At 40.1% G+C, this 24,951-nt stretch overlaps 1 protein-coding gene across 11 annotated transcripts in view; it reads right to left on the bottom strand.

The window, feature by feature from the left end:
- zmiz1a (zinc finger, MIZ-type containing 1a) overlaps nucleotides 1-24,951 on the bottom strand; it is a 204,583-nt gene that overhangs the window by 14,622 nt on the left and 165,010 nt on the right. For 6 of the 11 annotated variants that reach the window (XM_049481286.1, XM_007249520.4, XM_022684762.2 and 3 more), the window contains 2 exons: nucleotides 11,794-11,829; nucleotides 157-292 (listed from right to left, as the gene is read on the bottom strand). In XM_049481286.1, the coding sequence (XP_049337243.1) occupies nucleotides 157-292; nucleotides 11,794-11,829 (172 nt within the window). Of the gene's footprint in view, nucleotides 1-156; nucleotides 293-11,793; nucleotides 11,830-18,638; nucleotides 19,188-19,261; nucleotides 19,489-24,951 lie in introns of those variants that run through there. The other 5 variants (XM_007249521.4, XM_007249522.4, XM_022684763.2 and 2 more) reach the window with 3 other exon arrangements.

The following is a 24,951-nucleotide window of genomic DNA, read 5'->3' on the forward strand; positions in this document are numbered from 1 at the left end:
AGACCTTTAACTCAACACAATATCCCTGAACTGAAGCCCAGGCTCTGAGGGCAACAGGTTCAAAGCTGTGCTTGTCACAGTGCTTGGAGTGGGTCCAGCGAGAGAGAGGCTAGCAGTCTGCAGAACTGGGCTTTTGTCTGGCCACCGCGCACTGACCTGTGGGAAAGTGAGGGCTTCATGGAGTTCATGGGTGGCTGCATGGGCACTTTGCCCTGAGGCTCGCTCTGCCGATTCTTCTGGTGCCGCAGCAGGAGCAGCCGACCCAGCTCCTCGCACCAGGATGACAGAAGAGCTACGGAGAGAGAAAAAGAGAGAGAGACAGAGAGAGAGAGAGAGAGAGAGAAAAACTGTTGTGAGTCTATATACATAAGGCTTATGAAGGCAGCTGAAAAGCAAATTAAGGCAAATTAGCTACTTTATGCAATCAACGTGTGGTTAGTAATATATTGAGTATATTTTTTGAGCATTTTCAGTTACATATTTCAGTTCCAAAAACACTCTTGTATCTCTTGTATCATTTTTAATGATTAATGAACTGATAGAAATGCTCCAATATGACTTATTAGAATATACAGCTCTGGAAAAAATGAAGAGACCACTTTATTTTCTGAATCAGTTTCTCTGATTTTTCTATTTATAGGTTTATAGTTGAGTAAAATTAAAATTGTTCATATTCATAAAGTTTTAAGAGTCCAGAAATCAATATTTGGTGAAATAAACCTGTTTTTTAATCACAGTTTTTATGCATCTTGGCATGTTCTCCTCCACCAGTCTTACACACTGCTTTTGGATTTGGAACTTTATTCCACTCTCTGTGATCATCCATTTTCCTCTTTAAGTTTTCAATTTGATTAAATCAAAGAAACTTATAATTTGTATTTTTTTCCAGAGCTGTATAAATTGCCTTTTTTGGAAAGTAATTTTTTTTGGGGGGTGGATACAAGATGTTTTCTTTTTTCTTTTTTTTCCCAAATATTATAAGACACACATTAACATCAATAATCGTGCAAGGAGGACAATGTAACATCTGAGACAAGTACAGCCATGCCTGAAAAAATAAATAATGATAATTAATCTGCTCAAATACAATGAGACAACACAACACAACAGCGCCTCGCTTTATCTTTCCTTCACCAACAAGACAGACGGACATCCTTTCTCAAGTCTCAACCTGTGGTTGTTAGCCTCCACCACTAGAGGGCACTGCAGTCCTGTATTTCTCTAAGTACTTAGGGCCATGTCAGCATGCCTCTCTCAGGATCATATGCTTTTCATCTGCAGTGCATAGTAAGCAGTGATCCTACTACAAAAGACTGCTCTTCCCTTCTCATGGTGGGAGGATGAAAAGGCAGCGAGAGAGAGAGAGAGAAGGAGATGGATAGAGAGAAAGAGAGGGAGAGAGAGAGGAAGGGAGGGGAGATGGGAATCAGAGCTGAGGATGGTGAATCCCGTCAGCGACCAGCTATGGCAGCACTCCACTGCTTTGGGGCGGGAAGGCGGGATAGCGTGGCAGGGTGGGTGGTGGTCTTCATGTTCGTGGCATGAGCCTTTCGCCACAGTGATGGAGTGAGTGGATTCAGAATGGCAGGTGCTGGCACAAAGCCAAATCCACCGCTGCTCGACAGGCTTGCTGGAAACAGCCACGTCCCAGACTTCAACCAATGGGTTTAAGTGCTCCTCTAGCACCCTAGAGAGGTCTCTGGACTCTCTCGGAGTGCTTATTCACTCACACAGAGAGAGAGAGAGAGACACACACCCACCCACAGACACACACCTGTGTGCAGTGACAGAGGAGAGAATGAGAACATGCAGACATCTCCTCGTTATGATTGAACCACACAGACGGTGCACGAATAAAAGCCATGAACTGCCTCGCTGGTGCAGTCTTACTCCACCACCATCAAACAGATTCTACGAAAGGGGACCACATAAACCATTCCTTTTAATCCAAAATGAGTTCATCCTCTGGAACAATACCCCTCTTTCTTCCCCGAGACCCCTCCACAGAGGCAGCAGATAGAGAATAAAAAATGCCCCGTGCGCTTATTTCAACACAGGGGGTGGTGTTAAAGAGTCTTTTTCTCCTTGTCTAGGGAGACTGCAGCTCTAACCTGAAGTGGCTGAGTGTGCTTGCCTGCTTGCTTACTTGCTTTCTCTCTCTCTTTTTCTCTCTCCCTCTCCCTCTCCCCCTCGCTCTCTCTCCCTCTCTCTAGTGCGCAGAGACAGACGTCTGCCTTGGCTCTTTCCTCCCTGTATCGATCAGCCAGTAATGACTAATAAGACTGCTCAGCTGTCTCCAGTGCCCTTAATGCTAGGGGGATGTAAACGAGCAAATACGCGTCTGACAGACAGGGAGGATCACGCGCACAGATCACATTTTCACCGCCATCCCAGCTTCATCACACACACACACACACACACTGCTTTCCATCTGGCCTGCCTTTAGTCAATATATGAGTAGCACACAATGAAATGACATTATCACACACACACACACACATATATATATATATATATATATATATATATATAGCTCTGGAAAAAAAATAAGAGACCACTTAAACATGATGAGTTTCTTTGATTTTACCAAATTGAAAACCTTTGTAATATAATCAAGAGGAAGATGGATGATCACAAGCCACCAAACTAAGCTTAACTGCTTAAATTTAGTTTGCATCAGGAGTGGCATAAGGTTATCCAAAAGCAGTGTGTAAGACTGGTGGAGGAAAACATGTCAAGATGCATGAAAACTGTGATAAAAAAACAGGGTTATTCCACCAAATATTGATTTCTGAACTCTTAAAACTTCATGAAAATGAACTTGTTTTCTTTGTATTATTTGAGGTCTGAAAGCTCTGCATCTTTTTTGTTATTTTAGCCATTTATAATTTTCTGCAAATAAATGCTTTAAATGACAATATTTTAATTTGGAATTTGGGAGAAATGTTGTCCATAGTTTATAGAATAAGTAACAATGTTAATTTTACTCAAACATACACTATATTTTTTTACATTGCATTTATAACACAATACATGTTTACTGTGATACAACAGATCACAGTCAAAATGTAGCACTAAAGCAAACTGAGATTCAACAAAAATGTTTTTTTTTATAATGAGCAGGTTTCCCAATACTTTTGTCCATATTGTGTGTGTATAGTACTGTTAAAATGGTAAAGCCGCTTAAACAGATCATATATATTTATTATACATATATATTAGTTATTTGCATTTATTCTAATATTTGTTTTCGAGAAACACAGAAGTGACATAATAAATTCACACTGCCTATGTGAAATTATAATATATAATAATAATTAGTTTCATTTATGTAGTGCCTTTCACAAGCCCATATACGTTTGACATTTATGAGAGTATGCATGGCGCGTGCCAGAGTGTAAAGAAACAGCCTTTATTCACTGAATTACGAGTGCTTCATAATACTCATTGTTCTAATAGTGGCTGACTCACTCTCTCCAGGTTCAGACATACAATCAAAGTGAGAGCGTGTACGTGCACACATATCAAAGAGCTGTTTGAAAGGGAGCTCTGCTTACCACGCGACAGGCGTGAAAGCCATCCCAGCAGGTTTGGAGCGAGAGGCTGGAATCACCCACCTACTTAAATGAGAATTATTCCACCCTGCCATTACAGAGAGCTTATCTCTCTGCTAAATCACCACCTCTGCATGCTGGCATCTGCTATTTTCTCACAAAAGACCAACTTAGAACTCATATGACAGGTTACAGCCAGCCACTGCCTGCCAATTCCCTCTGTAGTCCCCCGCCTAGCGCACCTCCTCCTACACCTAACAGAGAGTTTGAGTACTCCTGCCTGCAATGCAGTCCAAGCGTTCACTAGAAAACAGCCCACACTAGGGCTAATCAGCCCAACACCTTGTATCAACAACCAACAACGCCCTTTTCCATCTGAATAAATGCCATATTTTTCCAGCAGAACATTAACTTTCCACCCCCTGAAACACCTACAGAGTTTTCATCTGCACTGTTAGTACAGTGACATTGCCTCTGTCTGCTAATTCTGCATTAACCACTGCTAAAAGAAAAGTGCCTGTTTAGACCCCTATTTCCCCCACATCTCTCTCTCTCTCTGGTGCTCTCTCTCTCTCTCTCTCTCTCGTTCTCTGCCATGAACACCTGCTCCAGTGAGAGCTGTGGGTTGTATGCTGTGAGTTGGCAGTGGGCAATATGCCTCTGTGGTAGAAAGAGTATGGCGCTCCTTGCTGGCTCTGTGGCAGCAGGCAGAACAGTGCAGGCTTTGTTGTGGTGTGCTGTGTTCAGTGGTGGTTGTTCGGGTTGGACTACAGTAGGCGGGTTGGTGTTTAGGGTTGGGTTTAAGACAGTAAGCAGTATGATGTGGTGTTTTTTGGTTATGGATGTTATGAAATGACTAAAGCACAATTCCAGAAACCATTTAAAACTATTGAAGAGAATTCTAACACTTGGAAATGACCAATTTTACCGTATTTTTCGCACTATAAGGCGCACCTAAAATTCTTGAATTTTCTCTAAAATTGTCAGTACGCCTTGTAATCCAGTGTGTCTTAAGTAAGAATTTTTGGATTTTACCATCAGTTTGTGAGGAGCAGTAAAGCCACTCCCCACTGTAGTACAGCGATATACATACGTTCGTTTCACTTTAAAAGAAAGTATAAGCTTAACTTAACTTAGTTACTAACCCCCCCCCCACACTCCACACCCATTGGCGACACGTACTGAATTAGAAGTTTCTTATAGTGTCTCTTAAAATGCGCCTTATAATCCAGTGTGCCTTATAGTGCAAAAAATATGGTAAGTACCCAAAAAAGCAATGATTTCATAGCGGAACTGATTGCGTGTTGGATTAATATCAGGCATTATACTGGTGTGTTGAGTAAATTGGGTGTTGAGTAATAGGCAGTAGGCCTTTTAATGTGTCAGGTTTTGTGGTAGCAGGCAGTTAAATGGTGTCTTAGGCTTATGACCATAGATAGTATTATGGTGTGTTTTTTTTTGGTAATGACACTGTTGGCAGTAAGCAGTATGATAGCGCTTTCTTCGGGTTAGTGGCATAAGGCAATAAGATGTGTGTCAGACTTATATATATAATGGTGTATGTTAAAATAATGGTAGTAGGTGTTATGACAGTGTGTTGGAATAATGGACGAAGTGCTGTGTGTAGGGTAAATACGGTTTACTTTAAATCTGTATGGTATGGTGCTCTGGTCTGTGCTGGCTCTATGGCAGGCTGCATAATGGCGGTGGAGCACCATGCTGGCAGGACTGGCTAGATTGGCAGGACTAGTGGCAGCAGGGGGGCAGAGAGAGCAGGCACAGATCAGAGCTCTTACTGGGCCAGCCAAGCACCAGTCTGCCAAATTTACTGTGCCTCTACCAACAGCAAATAATGTACTGTAGAAGCCACCATGATATGTTTGTGTATGTATTAAGAGTGTTAAGAAAGGCTTTTAAATGATGTTAACTTATTTTATAATTTCTGACATTTTATTCACTCATTTTTTTTAAAGAATGGCACTAAAGGAACAATAGTTACCTCAAAGAAAGACATGCTTGATGTTGTTTAGATGAAACTCTAAAATGTGTTTAGTATTACTATGAAGGGTAATTCACCGAAGTCTCATCTCACTCTGACACTTCTGAAACATCCTGCCTGCTATTCCTGAAGGTGCCAGACCGCTCTGTCATTTCACTGCAAGGACAACAGCCTGTGGCTCTCTAGACAACTGGCAGAGTGAGGCACAAAAATGACCCAAAGCTGAAATCTCCCTCTCTCTTTACCTCTCTCTCTCTCTCACCGTGTCTGCCCTATGCCCAGTTAAGAGGCTCTGCAGTGTGGTTTAGGGGGCTGATGGCTGTCCATCCCTCCTGCTGACCGGTGTAAATCCCCAAACAAGCGGGTCTATAGAGGACCGTGTCGCCCTGGTTACACAAATCACCTCAAAATCTGCCCAAAGTATGTGCGTCTCCTCTCGTCTCGCAGGCTGTTCCACCTACCCCTGCCAGCGCCATCCCCAGCTCCAGCCCCAGCCTCGCTCCCAGACTCAGTCTCTCTCTTTTACTGCTCTCACCGCCTCATTATGAGCTTTTTAATTACGATGCGGCCTTTCCATCGCTAATAAAACAAGGATGGCAACAAATGGACGTTGGTGTAATGGAGAGAGGCCAAAACGAACAAAGCCATCAAAGTAGAGAACTCCACTTGACTCTATAATCGCAGTCTGGCTGTATCAGATAGCAGACTTCACCCTGGCCCAACAACCCGGCCCAGCGCGCCAAACGCAGTGCAGCTTGTTCACCCTGGACATTACTTATTCATTGAATGTATTACGGCTGTGGGAAAGAGGATTTGGGTATGAAGATCTATGGGAGAATTATGAAGTGATGCTGCCTTTATTAGGTACACTGAAGCATCTCCATTACCTAAAAGAGACCTACCTTCAGATTACGTCACACCATAGAAATTCACACTGTAAAAACTCTGCATCTCTGAAATAGTAGGAATGTATGTATTTTGAAAAAGTCTGAAGCACTTACATTACAAGATTAGGTTCATTCATGTTTAAATGTTCATGTTTAATGTATGGTTGCATGCAATTTGAGAACCATGAGATTATTTGTCTCACTGTTAACAGCAACTGGCTGGAAACTAAAAGGTTGTTTGTTCAAACCCTCTTTAGGACACTTGTTCTGAATGTGGTGCAGTGGATAACACCACTGCTTGGCAGTGAGCTACCATGTGGAATTCGAATACTGGGGTTCAATTCCAGGTCTGGGTGACTAAATGCTGTTCTACACCAATAAGAGTCCTTGGGCAAGACTCCTAACACTACATTGGCCCACCTCTGTAACAGGAATAATTTTGTAAGTCGTTTTGGATAAGAGCGTCAGATAACTGCTGTAAATGTAAATGTAAATGGAACTGGCAAAAAAGTACCACTTTACAGGAAAGTAAACTGTGAGATCTTTAAGTAAATAAATTCCAAAATCAATATCTTCTGATATTCAGGCAATAAGAATCTCCTACAATACTTCACTAATGTTCTCTCATTTTTTCCCCTCAAGCTCTCCTCTTTCTGTAGGGCCAGGGCTCGGGTAATCGCTTACTCGGATGGTCGCCATCCGTCTGAGAGTCTAACACGCATCAGAGCATGTCCTTTTCCCCCCCTGGTGTCCAAATGGCCACACTGAGGAAGCTTTGCCACCATCTCCTGCCCTACACTGACATAAATCTGCCCAACTCAACTCTCAAACCATGGGCTTCGCTAATGCTTTACTTCCAAAAACAAAACATATTTTTATTAATTATGTCACTTTAATAATCCTATATAAAAGCGATGTCTGTTAGCTGAAGCTGTGATCAGACAAAAGAAACACAAGGCTTTTAGCTTTTAGCAGCGAGTCTGCAATTCAGCACTTGATTTTTTTTTTTGTGTAAGTAAATTAAACAGCAGGATGATGTACACAGAGTAAACACAGAACACAAGCATAGAGTTATCTGACACTAAAACATCCTGTTTACATTCCTGAAAATACTGTATTTCTCTCTCTCTTTGACTACTTTTGAAAATTCAGGCTAAATTCCTTCATTTGAAATTCCTCAATCTGTTAATGCAGGTCTTTCCCAGGCAGCATAAGCTGCTTAAGAGAACTCCGCAGCACCACGCTAAGAGAGGGAGATTTCGCTAAAGATTTGTATTCTCAGTAATACCAGACCACATGGACCAGTACAAATCTCTCAGATGCCAGTGGGTGTGCATTTCAGAAAGTGCTGATTTTGGAGTATTCGCCATATAAAATACTGCCATGACAGAAGTTGTGTTAAAAATATGCTGATATACCTTATCGTATTACACTGCGTTCCAACATTCTCAGCCACTGGATAAGCATGTTAAACTAGGCTTTCTGAAATATCAGGCCACGAGAAATGAAGTGAATTTAAAGTGGTTTTAAAGTCAAATAAATTTGATAGAACTTCCAAAAATGAAGGCTAGATTTGATGTTATTTAAGGTTTGTTATAGCATCCTAATTATAGTTAGACTTCTAATGAAATCTGAATGGTCACATGCTGTCAGTTACTGTATTTAGGAAATAATCTGGAAGGGTTGTACTTTGTACTCTAATATTAATGAAAGTGTATGTGTTCTCTTACTCAGATATATTTTGATGTTTTTGGTAATATTTATTATGAAAAAGGAAAAAAGTAAAAAGAAAAAGTATGTTCTTTACATATTATATTTTATAATGTTTTTTTTTATATTTTTATCTCAATTTACTCTTTCCATATCTCTTTACCATATATTTAAATGACTGTTTGTATTTAACAATTTTAAATCAGTGTAAAAAAAAGTCACAGCATCACACATTACTATCCACAACACCAATATAAAAAGAAATTGTACCCTGACATACCAAAAGTCTTAAAAAGGATAGCACTATGTAAATTCATAAAGATCATGAATTGTTGAGTTAGCACAATTGGCCTTGCTTTCTCATTTTAGTGGGTAGGTAAATGGGTGATGTCGATCAGCACGAGGCATCTGTGGGCTGATGTATTGGAACCGAGTCGCTGCGCTTTCCTCCGAGCGTGATGCTACTCAGCAATAATACATCAGCAGCGGTTTAAAAAGTGGGGGTGGCTGACTTCACATGTATCGGAGGACACATGTGCTGGTCTTCACAATCCTGGTGTTGGGGCATCATTAGTGATAGGGGAATCCTAATATGTGGGTTTGGGTAATTGGCCATGTAAATGGGGAGAAAATGGGATAAAAATTTGAAATAAAATTAAATATAAAAAAAAGAGTAAGCATTACTATCTAGTAATAATCGTGAAAAAAAATCCAGTGCATAATAACTGCCCATCCTTCTCATTTTAAAGTCCAAACACCACTACAGATGATCTGGGAGTTAAATGTTAATATAATCTAGAATCATGACAATGCTTTTCAGTCAGAAACTTTCATTTTAACATGGAGCTGAAAGAAGAGCACTGAAACTCTTACAGTGAAATGACATGTTTGGACACTTTCTGTAGACTCTGCTTGCATGTACAAATTTCCCTTACAGACCTCTACAGTAATCTACGTCAATTATTCAAAGTACCGTAGACTCAATTAATGTGTCACATCAAGAAGAGTAAACCCATTTCTGTGAGCTCCACTTTCCGTTAAGACTCCTGGATGGTATGAATGCAGTGACTGATGGCAGAAAGGCCCTGGCTGTGTGGCAGTGGTGAGGTGGAGTGTGTACAGGAGCAGCAGGAGTGTGCTCCCAGCAGCACTCTGCTATTAACTAATGACACTGTGCAGGCTCTGCTTTACAAGTAAAGCCTACATACTAATTAAGGGCAGGGCTGATCCTGAGCGCAGGCTGCACACACACCACGGGACCTATTAACCCCAGCAGAGGCCAGTGGGTCACACACTGACCCCCTCTCTATAGCCTTGATGTAACTGCTCAGGACAGCTCTCTCTCCAGCACTGTGAAGCACACACATACACATTCAAACAACATGCTCTTACACTGTCTTTCTCTCTCTTTTATCTCTCTTACACACACACATACACATATAGAGAGGGGGAAATGCCTGCTGGCAACTTCAAGATTAATCCTCCTAGGTTGTTCAGGGTGTACACATCTTAAAACCCCTCTCTGTTAAATTATTTCTCTTGCAGCTCCATGAAAACTTGTAAAAAAAAAATTCACAGAAGTGTAGATTCTAAGCAACACCATGTTTGTGTTTTTGTTTAGGTAGGAACAAACATGTATGATTACAGATTTAATTAAAGGTTAATGCATGTACATTACATGTCATTACTCTGAAATATATGCTACACTTGTTTGCCATGTTTTTATAATGTTCCAACACTAAAACAAAACAAAAAACTGCAACAAACCAAATCAAGCTAATTCAATATGTACCTAACAATATAATTAATTGAAGAGTAAATCAACTCTAAAGAATGTAGAGGCGGGACTGGGCAGTGAGGAATGGGCAGGCGAATCATATGCATTTTCTGCTTTGTACATCACACAGCAACCAGAGGAGCATCAAAATCTGGAAGGTTTATTTTATATTCACAGGGTTCATACACTTTTTAATCAATACATTTCCATGATTTTTTATTAATTTCCCATGCCTTCAAGGCAAATTTTCATGACCATATGATTTTTAAAATATCAGTGCAGTCATGGACAATAAAATAAAAAATCTGAAACTATAATATAAAATTGATTACAGTAGGCCTAAAATTAACCTGATAAAATTATTTTCAATAATAAAAATGTGTGTAAGATGCTGAGAGCTCCATTGTGCAGGGCTAAATTACTGAACTAACTCTGAGCTGATGTATTTGTTAGCTCCAAATAGATTTTCTTTGTTGATAAACAAAAACATAAATATTTTGTAGACCAAATTTCCATGACTTTTCCAAAACTTTTTGGGTATTTTTATTTTCCAAAATTTATTCAGGCCTGGAAATTTCTATTTTCAGGTTCCATGACTTTTCCAGTTTTTTTTTACAACTGTACAAACCCTATATTTAAATAAAAAGCAGCAGAATTGACTTTTCAACCTCCTGACAAGGCAAGTGTGGAGCTCCAAAAGCGCATTTTATCAACTTAAATTTGCTATTGATGTTCAAGTACTTGTTTCAATCTGTAAAAAAAATTATGCAACTTCTGTCTAAAGACTGTGCCCATTTTTATGTAATAGAGGGTTGTCAGTCATGCAACGCTTTTGAAAATTAAGACCACATCCAAACCACTCTCTGAGAGATCTGATAAGTCCATTTTGAAGATTTTTGAGGAGTGTTTAAAATAGTTTTGCTTTGTGGTTTCTGTTTAAACATTGCTAAATGCTTCACTTGTTAAAAAAATAGTTAATATTCAAATATTCAAAACATTCTACCTTTTATAATAGGCTCTTTGATGCTTTTAGTAATTGTGTTATTACATATAAATACTTTTTTATTAATAGTTTGCTGTACATTCATCATTACTCTATATAGAGTCAGAGACAGTGTCTGTGTTGTCGAAATAGAAGCACAGCAATATTTTACTGTCTTTAAAAGAGCACCTCTCTATAATACAACTGCACTGACATGCTGCTATCTTTATTACAGAGAGTATCAGCTTGATACTCCCTGAACTGACAAGCAGCAAAACACATAATGCATCGTTTCTACAAAAGCAAGTACAGTGAGAGTGAACAGCGGTAATGGAATAAGACTTACTCACAAATAGCCATTAACCAGCGCATCAACAATAACACAGGCCGGCCCCAGAAGTGAAGGATGCACGGATGGAGGCTTCACTTGAACGTACAGAGAGTACAATGTGATAAAATAAGAAAGTAAAAGAGACTGTGTATCTCTGTTGACTGGACTGCGGTATCTGCGGTGAGTGACGAGTGTCTTTAGAAAACATGGTACAAACAGAACTGAGCAGCACATGCTTCTGTGATACAGGTATGAACGCCCATTTAGCAGCCAACGAGCCACACAAACACCTCTGCAAGAGAGGAAGCACACTGAAAGCGTCTGCGTCACTGTGACTCAGCTCCTGTGACTGCTCACAGATGAATAACAAAAAAAGAAAACAGAATGAATGTCCGGAGTGACAATGGCAGGAGAGAGAGAGAGAGAGAGATAGAGACAGAGAGAGAGAGAAGGAAAGAGAGGGAGAGAGAAAGAGAGAGAGAGAGAGAGAGAGAGAGAGCTCTCCACTGAATGTGTCACACAAGCCAAATGATGCTAGAACACAGAAGAGTACCTGAGTCACTTTGACATCTCCTGCAGGTGTTGGTTTCTGTAGGGTTCAAATTCAACATTTTACTCGGATGGGCAAAGCAACGTCAACACAACAATGACAGCATTAAGAAGAACTCAGTTCACTTCTAAGTGAATCACTGAGAAACAAATGGCCCTTCAATACAATCAGGAAGCTCTTAGCAGCTTTTTGGGCCCTGCAAGAGGCACTAAAAAAAGACCAAGGATTATTCCAGGCTGCACATTAGTCAGATAAGGTCTCCATTTGACTCGCTCATTAATAGCTGTCAAACTATTCTTCACCTCCTCCTATATCAGAATATGAATTATTGTATTATATATCTAACATTTATGTGACATATGCAGGTAATGCTGGCTTTACACTGTGAAACATTTACGAAGATTTAGTTGCTTGAAATGTGAATGAAACTTATGAAAAATGCAATTTATTGAGTATTTTTAGTTCTTCTATCTATAAACATTATACAACTAATTGTTTCACCTAATGACTGTAAAACACACTGATACCATGGTTTAATTTCTTTCCGTTTAATAAAAAGGAAGCCAAAGTAGAGATCAAAGGGGGAGCCAGACATGCCTACACCCAGATCAGGCATGTCTCAGACCGCCTTCATTGAGTTTACAGCGCAGCCTAAAGCACCAGAAACAAAACAAATTTTGTAAGTGGGCAATTTGACGAAAGTGCTAGCTGAGTAGAAATGCTACAATGCGGTGAACATCTAACTAAAATAAACTTTAAATAACGTAAGCTGGCTGTCACCTGGACTTAACACACTTATCACATCACCACAATCAACAATACTATGATTAACTAGTTAGCCTCCACACTGCTCAACAACAACTCTGATGGTCTATTTTAGCCAAGGCTGTCAATCACTTCCACACATTCCTACTAAGTGAAGTCATGTCATGATATATAGCAGAATTGACTGATTAGAAACAGGAGCTTGAAAAACAGTTTAAAATAAAATTTTAAAAATGGGATGGGAAATGGGTTGTTTGTCACAAACAAAAAGGGGATGGACAAAGCTACACATCATACTATAAACAGCAACCCACTATGTGTTAGTCATGTGTAGAGATTGCAGTAAATGAAAACTCATCCTATTTTAATATTGATCTCAATTACAGAAAAATAAATGAAACATAAGACGGTTCGCACAAATAAAACTTTTTTTGATTTTCATTTTCTGATAACCACTTAGCATAACTAGTTACAGGCTCTTAGAAAAGCTTGTGCACTGGACGTCCTTTTTAATCACAGCTCTGTATGACTGTCACAGTGCACAGTTGTTTTTCATGCAGTTTGCAACCTGCAAGTAGTTGCATGAATGTTTCACCCTGTAAGGCTTTATTCATATTGGTAGAGTTCCTGACACTCATTTCAAAACTCGCATAACATACACTGCTGTAAATACACTGCATCTGTTGCTCTCCTCTATTTCATTGCTTTTTCAGCCACTTGTGTAGAGCATATTCTTAAAATACACACATTTTCACAGTAAAATACAGTGTACAACTGCATTACATTACAGTACTTCACAGCTAAGGTCAAATATAATGTTCATAACCAGTCTATTACTTTCATGCAAGTTTATAATTAGATACAAATTAATGTTTAAAAAGTATTGTTATTTGCCCTACAGCAACATGCATTGCATTAAAATGCAGTTACCCTGGTAGGTATTCTGCCTTTGGGATCAATAAAGCACTTCTATTCTATTCTACTCTACCTGGCTGCATAAAACGACATAATGATACTATATAGTGGAGTCCTTTCCAAATCAATATGAAGCTCTTAATCCTGGTATTCAACTTATTGTCCATGACAATGGAGGGCAGCCTTTGTTTACTTGTGTGTCAGAACTTTCAGTGCAATCACAAATCCAATCATATACAATAGATATAGATTACATCAACAGTGATAATAAACATTTATAATATATATGGATTGGATTGGTTTCTCAGACAGATGTCAGTAAAAAAAAAAAGTGTTAACATCTTCCGCAGAGGCTGAGCGAGTTTAGTAAGTTTGATTCACATTATGAATGCATGATTATATGCATAACAGCTATGAACAAGTCAAAGAGACGCTGGTCAAACAATTTATTTTAGTTTTTGTTTTAGTAATGTTTAGTTAAAATAACTACTACTACTACTGTTACTAATACTCCTAATAATCAATTATCAATCAATCACTATCATCCTCACCATCAATAAATAATACTAATTAATTCTAACATTACGGTCTGGCTTCTTAAACAAGGAATCAGGTTGTAAAGTGCAGTAAAGCTCCTCCGCTAAAGTACAGTGTTATACAGGAGTTTCAGTGAATTTCCTCCAGCACAGAGGCTAGAGCAGTGTTAGCATTAGCCGCTAACCATAGCTCTGACTCTTTTGTCATTCAGAGGTGAGTATATCAGACTGTAGCCTGTGTTTGCTGTGTTAAAACAAGCTCTGTGGGATGTACTGATGGCTGATAGCACCCTAGAATACCAAAACACCCAGGGTTCCACAGTGTAGAGCCATCGGGCAGCATTTACTATAGCTAAGCACTGCTGCTAACCGAAGCTAGCGCTGCTGCTAACCGTGCTAAAATACTGGAAATCTAAGCTTACTAAGTCTAAGTAAACAGAAGCACTTTACTCATCTAAATAAATAATAAACTGTTTTCAGGAGAGAAATCTGTGAAGATTAATATGCAGTGCTTGTTTAACTTTGAAAGAAAAAGTTTAAGTAATTTAAAAACATATATATAGCTTGTGTTTGTTGACCTACTGAATTAGAAAGGAAACATGGTGACACCCTTATAATCCAGTGCACCATTACGTATAAAAATAGACCAGAAAATAGAAGTTCAGTAATAGTGCTCCTTATAATACGATGTGCCTTATAGTCCATAAAATATGTTAGTTCTGGATTGATTTTCTTTAAAGGGAGAATCTCCATTCAGAATGCTATACAGTCCAGAACTAATCCTTGTCTGAAAAAACAGCTCTATAATCAAACTCTACTCAGTTAATTTGTGTTAAACATAAGCATTTAAACACTGTCTGCAGTTTAGTTTACACTGCCAGCACTCCTGGTGTGTTCATTATATGTAAAAAAAAAAAAAAAAAATCAACTGACGAGCATACACTAGTAAAGAGCAGATGCAGTGAGCTATTAACCGCACCTCACTGAGGAGGGGGAAGTTTCACTTGTGAACAGCGGGATCCTGATTACAGAAAACCGCAATACAATTCACTGTTACGGCTGTTATTAATCGCACTTACAAGAGCTTTCACACACACTTTTTATGCCGTCAAAAGCACCTCCAGTTCTAGACTGAGCAGGTTAAGAGACCTGTTGTTCTGCAAGCTAATCATTAAACTGTTTTTTACAAATTACACAAATATATTTTGCAGTCCAGTTAAGATTTTCTTTATTTTTTTAAGTGAGCTTTCATGTTGTATCTTTGCATCATTCATTAAAAAAAAAACGGCATGCCTTTAAAACAGATAAACCTATAGCTTGTAGTAGTACTATTAATAATACTGATACTACTATGCATTAAAGTTACTCAGAAAAGGCTGTGGTCAGCTGATACACAGTATTGTACAAATGTTTTAGGCACCTGTGGGAATTTTAGTAAAGAAAAAGCTTCTTATCTGGGAAGTAAGTGTTTATTAGCTAAGTAAAACACCAGCATTACAATAAATACAAACAGCAATTTTACAAAAAGCAGAGCTTTAACAGCACTGTTTTCCTTAAAACATCTCCTAATCTTTCATTATCTATGTTTAATAGAGTTATTTCTAGTTCTCATCATATCAACACATGGTTTGGTAAATTGGTAAATGTGGTAAATCAGGTGAGCTGCTGACGGAACTGAACATAATATACACATGCTGGCTGAGGGCGTCCAGGAGAAATCTGGAACTACACTTTGTTCCTCAGCTTGGCTCACAGGATATAACATACTTAGTTAAAAAAAACACTCATATTGCTGAGATAAATGGATTAGTGTAATTTGCTTTAGTGCCTACAACTTTTGCACAGTACTGTACATCAGTAAGCTCATATTTATCATTTTGCTTATGATAAAACAACCAGTAATCACTGACATGGTCATTTTAGCATACATGCTTATTAGAATCATAAAGGTCTACAGTCTTGAATATTGGCTTTTATTATATATTGACCAAAACATTTGCACATCAATTTATTATATTCAAATCTTTTACAAAGTTACTTTGACATTACTAATGCACTGCATGTTTTACAAGACACCATGCTCAGGTTAATCGCAGCTTACTGAATACTAAATATTCCCTCTGATTCTCCCAACACACCCACTATCTCACCAGCAGAAGACCCCAGCTGGTGGAGGCCTGACTGGGCCTGTTTTCCTGGCTGAAACTATCAGATCCATCACCTCGCTGTGTTTCCCTCTGAAATAACACTTCCTCCTAAAGAAATCAGGCACCCACTCATTCTTACACTTTCAAAGAACCTGCACATATATCCCTCACTCACGCTGCCGTGACCTTCATGCCTGGACATAAATACACCGCTCTGTCAGAGCTTCCTCAGCACTGATAGCACAACAAAGCACAGACGTTTGGCAGTTTAGTCCTAACTAGAACCGGAATGCTGTTAAAGCTCAGACTGGGAGGGGCCAAAAACTGGACCAAGGCCATCGTCATGGTAACAGCTGTCCACTCCCTCACCCCCTCTTTCCTCCCTTGCTGCGAATTTAACTTTCAGGACAGATTTTGTGATCAACAGTCTTTCATCAAATCCAATCAAATTTATCTTTATTTAAATTAAACTGCTGATAAAACAACTGACTATTTAAACTGTTCAGTTCAGAGCACACTGCAAAATGCAGGAAATCTCTAAACTCTATATATAGAATAGTGTTGATCTGATAAAATGCTAAAAATCCACTCTAGAAAATGTTTTATATAAACAAAAAACTATACTGTTAAAAAAAAGGTGCTATAGAAAAAACACTTTTAGCTCTGTTAAGAAAAGTTTGTAATAGAGTTGTGTGGTTATGAAGATCCTTCTAATAGGTAAAAAAAAAAAAAAAAAACATTGACAAGAGGGAGAGAGAGGTAAGGAATACAAGGAGGGAAAGATAAAAGAATTGTTAGAAATGTGGATTAAACTAGCTTTAAATGCACACCAAGCTTCATGACTCTAAGCACTGTTTGATTTCTCACAACATGCCACGCAACATTTTGACAGTAACATTACTACATTAAATTAAAGATACAGCTCAGGTAAAAAATTAGGAGACCACTTACAACTTAAGTCAGTTTCTGAATCAGTTTCTCTGCTTTTTTTATTTACGGGTATATGTTTGTGTAACATAAACATTGTTGTTTTATTTTATAAACTACAGACAACATTTCTCCCAAATTCCAAATAAAAATATTGTCATTTACAGGATTTATTCGAGAAAATGAGAAATAACTGAAATAACAAAAAAGATGCAGAGCCTTCAGGCCTCAAATAATGCAAAGAAAACAAGTTCATATTCATATAGTTTTGGGAGTTAAAAAATCCGTTTTTGGTGGAATAACCTTTTTTCATGCATCTTGGCATGGTCTCCTCCACCAGTCTTACACACTGCTTTTAGATCATTTCATACCACTCCTGGTGCAAAAATTTAAACAGTTCAGCTTGGTTTGATGGCTTGGGATCATCCATCTTCCTCTTGATTATATTCCAGAGGTTTTCAATTTGTTAAAATCAAAGAAACCCATCCTTTTTAAGTGGTCTCTTATTTTTTTCCAGAGCTGTATATCAAGACCACAGAAAGGCACAGCAAATTTACTGTGACTTTAGAATTACACAGAGGAAGGCAGCCAGTCTTTTGGTGGTAAACAAACAAATGCTAAAGCCTCGGCTAACGTTACTTATCTAACATTAATAATGTAGCCTTGCTCAAGCACAGCTCGTTCATATCTTTCTGCTTAAACTTGAAGCATTCTGATATGCTACGCTATGCTACACTACGCTATACTAGAAGGAGTGTGGGCCTGCTGCTTCTGCTGAAAGCATACTAGACTAAACACTGAAGTTTAACTTTACTTTTAACAGTAAATAAACAAAACAAATGCCAGGTTTTTTACTTTTGTAAGCTAAAACATGCTTACAACGTCTGAACGACTCTGTAAAACTGAATTTGAATGCTATAAAAAAACTGTCCACTTAAAACAAAGCATCCTTCAGACAATTATTCTATTCCTTACTCTAAATCACCACAAATGACTAACTCCTATACTGGAGTGACCGCACATCCACTGGACGGTGTATCCATGTGGTTGGTCTGTAAGGGGCTTCGGGAGCTGCTCTGTGTGTAATTGGGCGAGTGGTTGGAGCCAGGCTGTCGCACGGCTCATGTCAAACTGCTAAAGGACTGGCGAGAGAGTGAAAAAAAATGGCCTCAAGTAGGTCAGCTCTTCTTCTAGAGATAAAGCCTATTCGGCCTCTCTCTCTCGGTTTCTGTGTGTGTTTCTATGTGTGTGTGTGTGTGTGAGCAGGAAGTAGGTCAAATGTAGTCAGCTGTTACAGCTCTATCAAGTGCAGCACTGGGGGCTCCAGTCACGCTTTACAACTCTGCTTCCATTAGTTAAAGGCACAGCAGGAAAGCCCTCCCCAGCCCAACGGAGCCTGATGAGAGGCTACAGTCAACACGTATACTGTATATGCAGCAGATACCACCCCCGTAACACTCGCACAGGAGCACAGCTTACATATGCACTCACAGATAGAGACAGGCACACCTCTTCTCAGACATAACTGACACCCACACTCAACTACAAACAGACTTACCAATGGCTGAGCTTTGTTTCTGCGCGTCATCCCATTCTTCTCACTGCTCACAGGAATGGGGCTCAAGCGGCTGGAAAGCAACTCCAGAGAAACCTTCCAAAGCTTTCTAATCTCTCTCTCTCTCTCTCTTTCTCTCTCTTCTTGTCTTGTTTTCTCAGGGCACCATGACTCTCTGTTTTCTCCCTCTCCTCTCTCTCTCTCTCTCGCCCGTCCGGCGACTGCACGATACACATCAATTATTCAGCGGCGGTCTCTGGATTTCCACAGCGAAAGCCAATCACAGATGGAGCTGTGTGCTAATGGGCTCCCGCTGTACCTGCCACCGGCTCCAGAGATGACGACGGCCCACAGGGAATCAGGTTAAGCTCTTCAAAACTTCACACACACTCACAGACACACAAGCCCATACACAAACACACACACATACACACACACACACACAAATGCTGCTGGGAGACTGACCACACGTCTGTAAGCCGTCTGCAGTGCAAAAGCCACAAGATGAACAGAAAGCTCACGCTGGTTTCAAAGGGGTTAAAAGGAAGCTGGAGAGAGAAAAAGAGCGAGAGAGTGAGAGAGAGAGAGAGAGAGAGAGAGAGAAAATGGAGTGAAGCCTATCTCACCTTGGATGTATTGGTGCTGTAATTGATGTCCCCTCTCTCTCTCTCTAGTGATCCATCGCACCTTTGCCTAATGTCCCCATCACACAGAGATGGATGGACGAGCACACACATGAATGCAGACGTGCACGCTCACTCTCTCACTCAGTCACTCACTCATACACACACACACTCACACACACAAACACTCAACACACACACACACTCACATACACGGCGTGCTACAGCCACTTTGCCAGAAGGGAGAAAAGGGGAAATATGCAGGCGGCTCACATTTCAAACTTGCAGAGGGGGGTGGTGCCTAACGTGGCAGACAGGCTGGTTCTTGGCCCTTGGCCAAAGCATCAGAAGTGGGTGGAGAAGGAAGAGAGAGAGAAGGGGGGGGCGGGGGGGTTAGAGGGGAGGGGGTTGGTGGGGGATTCAAACCAACAAGCGCAAATCAATTCAGTCAAAGCCATGTTTGAAACGAGTGATTACGGCTATCAAAGAAGAGGGAATCCTGCCCATTGGTGAATCTAATCGCGGGGGCTCTCGCACGTGGGCTCACATGACGCGAGATTTAGTGACTAAATCCATCAAATCGCACACTGACTAATTAAGTCCAGGGCTGGTGGTCTGAACCCGCTTCACTGACAGACACATAGCGGTACTGGAGAGGATGACATTAATGGGAAAATTGTTAGCTTTTAACGCTAAGTGCCTATCTATCGTGACACCAGGCTGCCTGCCTAACGCTAGGGCTGCTAATTACATACATCTAAAATGTTTTAGAATTTCAGAAAACACATCCACACAGAAAGCTCTTGCCCAGGTTGTCAATAGCGCACCCCCACATCACCCCGGCCTCCATTAATGAATTAATAAATAGCTGCTCAGCGCTTGTTGAATTAGTGTCGCCTGGTTTGTTAATTAAAAGCACTGTATTGACAGTAGCTTTGACTCGGCACAGTGAAGAGCTCCGTGTAATTATCGCCATCTTTGATTATCACTGTCGCGATCGTCAAATTAGAAACAATCCACTTATTCAAACCAACCGCAGAGACACGTACAGGATAATGCGGAGTGTCAAGGCCTGCCTGCCTTGGTGTCAAGGCCCGAGCGGCTTCCCTGTCTGGCGACCGCTGGCAAGCCTCGCAGTGGTGTGACAGGGACCTTCAATATCATGCTTGTGGTGAGCGGAAGAAATAATTCAGAGGAACGAGAGGACATGTCAAGGCTGCTGGCTACATTAAAGAGGTAAAGAGGAGAAGAGCTGGAGATGAAGCTGAAGCTAAAACTGAGGCTGAAGCTCAAACAAGCACAAACCCAAGCTCTCTGTCACTATCTGACTACGGCAAAGCAATGCAAACCAATAAATGACTCATAGTGACTCAATTGTTCAGACTCAAAAAGTCTATGAGAACGCAAATCACTGGGGTTGATGAACTTTTTTGTTGTTGTCACTATTATTAATTTCAGAGCATTTCAGGTAATGCCTTCGTTTGGTTCACATTTGGTTACCCCAGAGCCGCAAAGCCCTTATTTTGCAGCTGTATCTTTTCTTTTTTTTTTTTTTCTCGTAAGAGTTACGTATAGCCTTCAACACAGGGACCAAGCTCTGTTTTAACTGTTGCTGAGCGATTTCATCAGCTCGAGACAAGCACTGGAGAATATGTCAAAACAGTGGCCTGGTTAGAGGCGAATCCAGTCCTGTTCATTATTTCACTGCACTGCTATTTCATTTCTCTTCTGCTCCACCACAGCACAATGACTGCAGGCCTTGATTACATTATTAACACAAGAGATTCTGCCTTACTAATTACATATCATTAGAGGTAAACCTCTGCGCGGATTATAAAGCCAGACAGCTGATTTCTCATATCTCACATCTGAACAGTGAAGTGTTGAAAATATTGTTAGTGGTGGTGGTGGTGAGCGTGCGTATACGTATGTGCGTTGTATGTTTGTGTGGGTGTGTATGTACTGTACTATGTGTGTGTCAAAGGGAGGTCCCTGGGCTTGGACTTCCTGTGTACTTGCACCGGCGGCTGCTCTGTACACCGTGGGTGTACATGACATGTGAATTACGGCCGAGCCCGTGAAAGCAATCCCTCACTGCAGACATGGCGGATCGCTCGCTCTCCTGACGTCGCCTTCCAGCTGGCCTGATTTACGACGCGCTGACAGAATTCCTATGCAGAGCAGGAACATTCTTTACGTTTGCACTGGAGAAGGCAGTTACACCTCATGCTGCTGCAGCCTTGGAGCATTTTCTCCTGTCTGTCTGTCTGTCTACACTCAAGCTTGCACAAAAAAACACAGCAAACAATAATGCTGAACAAACAATGTTGCTGCTTGTTCTGAGTCAATAAACAATTTATGGAAAGTTGTGCACCTCATAGGAAAATGATTTAAAGCTCAGTACAAAATCAAAAGCTTGGTAGATAATATAGATAACAATAATGGAGGATTAGAGTTCACCTGTTTGTCCTGTACAAACATAAATCATCTTAAATCATCACAAGCAATCTAATGAGACGCTGACATGATCATTTACAGAAGAAGCCCATCAACATGAATGAGCCATTATGCTGACTCTGTATTTATTTTATTAGTTTTATTTATTTCGGTATAAATACTCTTAATCATCAAAACATTATTGCTATTAAAAGATGTGTCACTTCTTTATTATGTTATCAATAATCAGTATACTATTGGTATAAAATTATGATAATATTGTCTAATCACAATGAAATGGTTCTGAGCGTGGAGGGTTTGCTAAGAGGGCTTAACGAAGTAGGGACTAGCTTTATATATGTCAAGTTCATATAGATTTATATATTTCAAGTACCAGGGTTTATACACTTTTTAACCAATAAATTTCCATGATTTTTCTATGCCTTCAAGGCAAATTTTCATGACCATATTATTTTTAAAACATCAGTGCAGACATGGACAATAAAACCAAAAATCAACTAGAACTATTATCGAAATTGATCACAGTAGGCCTAAAATGAATCTGCCACACAAGTTTTAATAATAAAATGTGTGCAGGATCCTGAGAGCTCAATTATGTAGGGCTAAATTACTGAATTAACTCTGTGCTGATGTATTTGTTAGCTCAAAGTAGATCTTTTACATTGATAAACCAAAACAAACTTTTATAGACCAAATTTCCATGACTTTTCCAAAACTTTCTGGGTATTTTTATTTTTCCAAAACTTATCCAGGTCTGGAAAATGCTTTGTTTTTCATGACTGATTGATTTTCAAGAAAATGGTGTAGACCACATCTGTGTAGAACACACAAGCTCTTCTTACTGTTTTTGAGTGTAGAGTGTGAACTGTGCTGCACTGCACACAAAAAATGTATTTGCTAAAAACAGTCCAAAATGCTGGCATGTGGTTAGCACGCTACATTTCGCATGTTAGCATGCTAACTTGCTAACTCTGTGAAATCAGGGGAGGAAGGTGAGACTGGACACACATCTGAACAGCAAACACCACATTAGTATTTAGCACTGTCTGTCTCTGATTAAGGAACACAGCAAATCGAAAAAGAAAACCGTAACCAGTTTAACAAGTTCAGCCTGGAACGAAACAATTCTGCTTTAAAGTTGAGCCAAAATGCCCTGAACAGCTAAATATATAGTCATATAGGAGAAATGCTCAGCTTGGTTGCTGAGTTGTTTTTCTCTCTGCAAAATGTGGGTGGCATCTCACAACAGACAGCTGCAAAGTGCATAAACCTCATATCTAAGGGCAGAGAAAATTAAAAGGAAGTTGTTTTTCGATATTTTTAAGGTGTCAGAGAGCAGCTGAATCGTATCAATCTCTGTCTCGCTCTCTGGAGTCTCTATAAGCACTTGACACATCATTTAGAAGTCCCTCACTAGAAGACCTCTCAACAGTTAATGACTTGTGCATTGGCACCACGCACCTGAAAATGAGGCAACACGGTGGAACGAGCGGCTGCAAATGACAAACACACAGCTGTGCTCAGTTAAGCAGGTCAAGATTCTTTCAACTTTCTTCCTCACATTACTTCCACGCAGTGTTCTCTTATGATTACGAGAATGAAATAAATAAAGGCCAAGTGTCTGTTTTCCTGCTTCGTCTGAGCTGAACCCCCGACCTGACGTGCGCTGCTGAGGAACCCAAGCCGCAGAGAAGCCGTTGGGCTGTGTGAGTGGGTGAGGGTGAGGGCGGTGCGACACTTAAAGTACACTTTGAGCAAAGAAAACAAAGCATTGCTACATTTCCAGTCGCTACCGACTTGCGCGCTTCATGCCAAAACTAGTCGAAAGGAGACTTAAAAGGCACTTGGCCGGCTGCACACCTTGCAATTAGCCTGTCGAAACATCTCAGGCAAGAACAATGGCGCGCTATCTATGTTCTTGGATGCAAGCAAAAACAGGTCTTGAGGAGATGCTTTTTTTTTATATTTTATGGAAACGCGTAAACAATGGCAGGCTGTCTGAATGGGGGTGTACAAATGAGAGACACATCCTGCCAGACAAACACATTAGCTGTCACTCTCCATACTAATGTGCTTTCTATTAAATGTCAGCGTGACATGCTCTAAGGGAAGAACAAGCTGTTGATCTAAGACAGCTGACTGCTACCACTGACAACACCATGTTCCAATATAAACAACCAGTAAGGAGGAAACAAGGAAATGCACATTTTTAAGTTTGGTAGAAATGCACACTGATTGAGAAACAATTAGCCTGTGTTCAGACTGCCAGCTTAACTCTAGATTGTATCCAGATTGATTTTTGATAGTCTAGACAGCCAACAGGATCCAAACTACAAATTGGATCAAAACCACATTTGGAGGAGTTTTAAAATGCGATTACAATCGGAGAGTGTCTCAGATTCGTCTCAGTCTGGACACTCAAATCACATTTCTTTTTTTTTTTTGTTTCTAATTTTACTTAATTTTCCCGCCAAATTTAAGTCATTTATCCAATCCCCGTTCTTATGTACTCCCACTATCACCAATAATGCATTCAACACTAGCATATTCCTCCTCAGCCACTCCCACTAAACTGCAGCTGATGGTGTCAGACCACCAGCTTTATTACATTAGCTAACAGATGCCTGTGTTAACAAACATCACACGGGAAGTGATGTGGCCAGAGAGCACCATCCACCCACCCAGAAAGTGAGAGGCTTATTGAACTCTCTCTGACTCTGGCTGCTGAGGGTATTAAAACAAATTAAAATGCCCACAATAAGACAAACAATGCTCTCTATAAATTAGGGTCTTTGTGGGGGTCCAAGAAGAGCAAGAAAGATTAGTTAATTACTGATGCACAGCAAATTCCCATGCAGGTAAGTATCTGACAAAATTCGTTTCATACAAATCCCATCTGATCACTTGAAAATAGCAGTGCAGACAGTCATCTCAACTGATCTGATTCGAGAAACAATTTGCCCAAATTGCAAGCAGACAAACATAGCCAAAGACAACCAATTGGATTGGATTTCAGGATGGTTCAGAAGTGTGAAGTGTGTGAAAGGAACCGCTGTGTATAACTACGCCACTTACAGAGTACAGTATACGCTGCAGCGAAACAAAAACGCTGCAGACAAAAGAGTGACTGCTGGGTGTTAGACAAAACAATTATCTTATTGCCCTGCCGGTGGGGTGCCCAACAAAGCCTGGGTAAGAAGTCTGCCTGTGGCATGTAAGCAGTGCAGCTCAGACTC

This window comes from Astyanax mexicanus, chromosome 7 (genome assembly GCF_023375975.1).
Source record: "Astyanax mexicanus isolate ESR-SI-001 chromosome 7, AstMex3_surface, whole genome shotgun sequence".
Classification (NCBI taxonomy): Eukaryota; Metazoa; Chordata; class Actinopteri; order Characiformes; family Acestrorhamphidae; genus Astyanax; species Astyanax mexicanus.